We start from the raw sequence: 5,575 nt of genomic DNA on the forward strand, positions 1-5,575 counted from the left end.
GAAAACAACAACAATGCCCTGCTCATCACCACGACGTGCGTGTGGGTTACCGGCATCATCCTGTGAGTTAGAAACGCATACCACAATGCCGGTTTCATTTTCAAAATTTTTTCTTTAAACGATACAAATTTGACCGAGTCCTTCCAAACATTCCCATCATAACACAGTTCAGCAGAGACGAGATTATAATCCGGGTTAGCCTTAAATGCTTGGAATTGGTTATCATCGACTTTTGGTGTTTGCAATAAAGCATTAATAGTTTCAGGGTCGAAAGAGACGAACTTACCCCGCACAAAAGCTTTGTTATCTGTTCGTTCAGGGGCGTTAGCATAGAATTCCTGTACCAATGGTACGATGGCCGCTTTAGGTTGGCGGCAGAACTCGGTCCATCCACGCTCAGTGATGCCTAGGGCGTGAGTGAGGTTCTTAGATAAATCTATGCCTCTCTCGAGAATCAGAGTCCAGTTGATCTTGGTGGCTTCATATCGTGCTTTCGCCTCCACGGAGATAAACTTGCCATCAATAATGGTGGAGGATGAAGAAGAGGCACAAGAGGTGGAAATCTTTGCTCTCTTAGGACCCATCTTGAACGAAATCAGGAAAATCAGAGAGAGGTACCTGCGAATTTGATGGGAAAAAGTGAGAAATAGGGAGGAGAGGAGGCGGCGAAGGGTTTTGAGTGAGAGAAGGAAAGAAACAGAATGAAAGGAGAAAGAGGATCGGGCAATTTAAAAGCTGTATCTGCGCGATGTGCTCGGTCTGCAGGATTTAGCAGACCGAGCGCATCCCCGATTTAGTAAAATAGAGAGTTGGGGTATTTTTGGGCGCTCGGTCTGCAGTATTTAGCAGACCGAGCGCATCCTTTTTTGGAACAAAACAGAGAGTTAGGGATTTTTTTGGCGCTCGGTCTGCAGTTTTTAGCAGATCGAGCGCACCCCCTTTTAAGCACAACAGTAAGTTGGTGATTTTTGGACGCTCGATTTGCAGTATTTAGCAGATCGAGCGCACTCCCTTTTGCAGTACTTTTTTTTTTCAAAAGTAACCAAAAATTGAAATTGCTATACTTTAAAAGAACTGAAGATTAAAAAGTTTAAAGCAAAATAAAATAAATTAAAATAAAAGAGAGCTAAGAGAGTAGTTCTCAATTTAGATTCTAGAGCTCGACGGTTCGCCTCCCCAAACTAGTCTTGGTCAGTCAGTGTGGTGTTGACTGGTGTTGAGTCGACATCACCCCCCACATAGTGTTTCAGCCTTTGAGTATTGACCGTGAAAGACTCGTTTCTTGCATCCTTTATTTCAATGGCCCTCGATGGATACACCTTAGTGATTTTGTAAGGACCGGACCACCGAGACTTCAACTTTCCAGGAAAGAGCCTCAACCTAGAGTTAAATAGAAGAACTACTTCCCCTTCCTTAAATTCTTTATGACGAATGCGTCGGTCATGTATTCTCTTGGTCCTTTCTTTGTATGACACCACCATATCGTATGCTTGATCTCTAAATTCCTCCAATTGGTTTAGCTCTATCAATCTCTTCTCACCTGCAGCAGCAAATTCAAAATTTAATGATTTGATAGCCCAATATGCTCTATGCTCTAACTCAACTGGTAAATGACATGTCTTACCAAACAACAGTCTATGTGGGGAGGTGCCTATAGGAGTTTTAAAAGCAGTCCTATAGGCCCATAATGCATCATCAAGTCGAAGTGCCCAATCCTTTCTATTTATACTCATACTTTTTTTCTAAATTTTTCTTAATTTATCGATTGGACACTACTACTTGGCCACTTATTTGGGGATGATAGGGTGTAGAAACTTTGTTCTTGACACCATATTTCTTCAAAAGTTTTTCAAAGAGTTTGTTGCAAAAGTGGGTGCCACCATCACTAATAATTGCACGGGGTGTACCAAACCGGTTAAAAATATTTTTCTTCAAAAATTTTAGGACCACCTGTGCATCATTAGTTGCAAAAGCTTCAGCTTCTACCCATTTAGAAACATAATCGACGGCGACCAAAATGTATTTTTTTGTAAAAGAGTTTGGAAATGGTCCCATGAAGTCGATTCCCCACACATCAAATATCTAATACTCAATAATATTATTCAATGGCATTTCATGATGATTCGAGATATTACCTGTCCGCTGACATCTATCACACTCAAGGATATAAGCACGCGCATCTTTAAAAAGATTGGGCCAGTAGAACCCACATTCAAGTACTTAGCTGCCGTCTTGATAGGCTCAACATGGCCACCTACCTCACGGTCATGACAATGATTGAGGATGCTTTTCATCTCTCCTTCCGCCACACATCTCCAAATCATAGAGTAGCACAAATTTTAAACAAGAAAGGTTCTTCCCAAAATAATGATTTACATCTGACATAAACTTTTTCTTTTGATGAAAATACAAGTTATGTGGGAGTGTGCCCGTGACCAAGTAATTCTCAAAATTAGCATACCAAGGCGAGTGTTCTATGGCAAACAACTTTTCATCAGGGAACCAATCATCTATGTCCTCAGTATCATTCTGTGCACAATCAGGAATGCATTCTAGTCTAGACAGGTGATCAGCGAAAACATTTTCTACTCCTTTTTTATCCTTTATCTCTAAGTCAAATTCTTGTAAGAGTAGGATCCACCTAATCAACCTAGGTTTTGCATCTTTCTTAGCCAAAAGATGTCTTATTGCAGAATGATCAGTGTATACCATGATATTTGAAAGTACAAGGTATGAATGAAACTTGTCAAGTACAAAAACTACAGCTAGCAACTCCTTTTCAGTGGTAGCATAATTCAATTGAGCCTCATTCAAAGTTTTGCTAGCATAGTAAATTGTACGGAATACCTTGTCTATCCTCTGGCCAAGTGCAGCTTCAACAGCTGTGTCGCTGGGGTCACACATCACCTCAAATGGAAGATCCCAATCCGGTGAGGTCAGCACTGGTGCAGTCACCAATATTTCTCTCAGAAATTCAAATGCCCGTAAAAAATTGGAATCAAAATTAAAAGGTGCATGTTTCATCAATAAAGAAGACAGAGGTTTTGCAATTTTTGAAAAATCTTTAATGAAGCGCCGATAAAAACCGGCATGGCCTAAAAAACTTCTGACTCCCTTGATCGTCGTCGGTGGAGGTAAATTTTGAATGAATTGCACTTTGGCCCTGTCCACCTCGATTCCCGGCTCCGATATTTGGTGCCCTAATACAATACCTTCGGTCACCATCAAGTGACACTTTTCTCAGTTGAGTACCAAGTTCGTTTCCTCACATCTCATCAAAACATTATTAAGATTATTCAGACATGCATCAAAAGGCTGACCAAAAATGGAAAAATCATCCATAAATATGTCTAGAAAATTTTCAACCATATCATGAAATATAGCAGTCATGCATCTCTGAAATGTCGCAGGAGCATTACAAAGACCAAAAGGCATGCGTCTATAGGCAAACGTACCATATGGGCAAGTGAAAGTTGTTTTATCCTGATCTTCAGGTGCAATCGCAATTTGATTGTATCCTGAATACCCATCTAAAAAACAATAAAATTCATACCTAGCAAGCCTTTCTAGCATTTGGTCAATGAAGGGGAGGGGAAAATGGTCTTTACGGGTTGCGTCATTCAATTTCCTATAGTCTATACACACACGCCAACCTGTAACTGTCCTAATAGGTAATAGATCATTTTGCTCATTCTTAATGACAGTTATCCCCCCTTTTTTCGATACACATTGAACTGGACTCACCCATGCACTATCAAAAATGGGATTAATGATACCTGCATCCAGAAGTTTTATCGTTTCAGCCTTCACTACTTCTTGCATCTTGGGATTCAATGTCTTCTGTGGTTGGACCAAGGGGTTTATGTTCTCTTCCATTAATATCTTGGGCATGCAGATGGATGGATTAATGCTTTTGATATCTGCGACCTTCCAGGTAAACACACTCTTATGACTTTTGAGAACATCTAGCAGTCTGGTCTCCATCTCACCTGTTAAAGAAGAAGAAATTATGACAGGTAATTTTCATTCTCACCTAAAAATACATATTTGAGATGGGCCGGTAATGGTTTCAATTCCACAGTTGGTGGTTATTCAAGACTTGGTTTCTGTAGGACTAAATCCTTCCGGTCACCAAGATCTTCGAGTCTGATCTTGCCACCTTTTCGCCATGACTGGTTATCATTCAAGTAAGACGTCATCTCTTCTATCTCTACATTGATTAAGTCATCACGAGGAGGAGATATGAGTGCAGCTTCTAATGGTTCCTGAAATGTATCCTGCACATAATCATATAAAATTGAGTCCACATCGTCAATTTGAAAACACTCTTCATTACTTTGTGAAAATTTAAGTGCATTAAACACATCAAAAGAAATTTTCTCCTCTCCCACTCTCAGATGTAGCTCTCCCTTTTGGACATCGAATAGTGTTTTTCCTGTTTCCAGGAAATGTCTTCCCAAAATAAGTGGCATGCCCAAATCTTCCTCCATATCAAGAACCACAAAATTCACCGGGAAGATGAATTTGTCGACTTTCACCAGCACGTCTTCTATTATCCCTCTTGGATATTTGATAGACCTGTCCGCCAATTGCAATGACATCCTGGTGGATTTCGGCTCTCCCAAGCTCAGTTTCCTGAAAACAGAATATGTCATTAATTTTATACTCGCACCCAAATCACACAAAGCCTTATGAAATTGCACATCATTAATAACGTAAGGGATAGAGAAACTCCCTGGATCTTTTTGCTTCGGTGGGATCTTGTTCTGAACTAGTGTAGAACAATTTTCTGTTAAACTGATCATTGCATGCTCCTCCAATTTTCTCTTGTTGGAGAGAATCTCCTTCAAGAATTTAGCATAGCTAGGCATTTGCATCAATGCATCGGCGAAGGGAATGTTTATATTCAATTTCTTGAATACCTTTAGGAATTTAGCAAACTGAGAATCTAGCTTGGCCTTCTTGAGAGCTGCAGGAAAAGGTGGTGGAATAACAATATTCGACTGTGATGTGGGTGGTGGTGTGGAAGTAGACGACTTACCTGCAGTTTTCTCTAATACAGTTGGTTCTGACTCTTTCTCGCCTCGTATTTCACCTTCGATTCTCTTTCCACTTCTTAATTAAACAATCTTGACCTGCTCCTTTGGATTCTTTTCCATGTCACTTGGAAAAGTACCCATCTCTCTGCTGGATATCGCTTTAGCTAACTGATGCGATCATGGATGGCTCGCATGCTGATCAAGTGACTAAGGATCCGTTGGAGATACCACGAGGACCGGTTACGAGAGGCCGAGCTCAGAAGTTTAAGGAAGCACTTCAATCTTTGTTGTTGAAGACACAAGAGGGCGTTGGATTTCTTGATATTCAATTTGGAGGAAGTTATAATCTTATTGAGGTCAAAAGAGGTCAAGAAAGTGAAGAAATGGAAGACCCTGCTCGAAGCCAAGGCGCACCCGTGCCCCAGACTCTCGCGCCCGTGCCATTATTTTGCGAAGAAGAAGCGCGCCCGCGCCTCATGATCGCGCGCCCGCGCTTACGGATGCCAAATTGACGATGTTTTGCGAGCTCTCGGCGC

General features: G+C 41.0%; 1 protein-coding gene across 1 annotated transcript; it reads right to left on the bottom strand.

Moving 5' to 3' along the window:
- Positions 1-1,181: 1,181 nt before the first annotated feature.
- LOC140879207 (uncharacterized) lies at positions 1,182-5,180 on the bottom strand. Its single transcript, XM_073282878.1, has 7 exons — positions 5,177-5,180; positions 4,100-5,041; positions 3,654-3,989; positions 2,411-2,942; positions 2,136-2,313; positions 1,830-1,950; positions 1,182-1,540 (listed from the first exon to the last, which is right to left on the bottom strand). Exons 1-7 carry the CDS (start codon positions 5,178-5,180, stop codon positions 1,182-1,184), a joined length of 2,472 nt encoding a protein of 823 aa, XP_073138979.1.
- Positions 5,181-5,575: the final 395 nt, after the last annotated feature.

Source organism: Henckelia pumila, chromosome 2 (assembly GCF_033568475.1).
Source record: "Henckelia pumila isolate YLH828 chromosome 2, ASM3356847v2, whole genome shotgun sequence".
In the NCBI taxonomy this organism is placed as follows: domain Eukaryota; kingdom Viridiplantae; phylum Streptophyta; class Magnoliopsida; order Lamiales; family Gesneriaceae; genus Henckelia; species Henckelia pumila.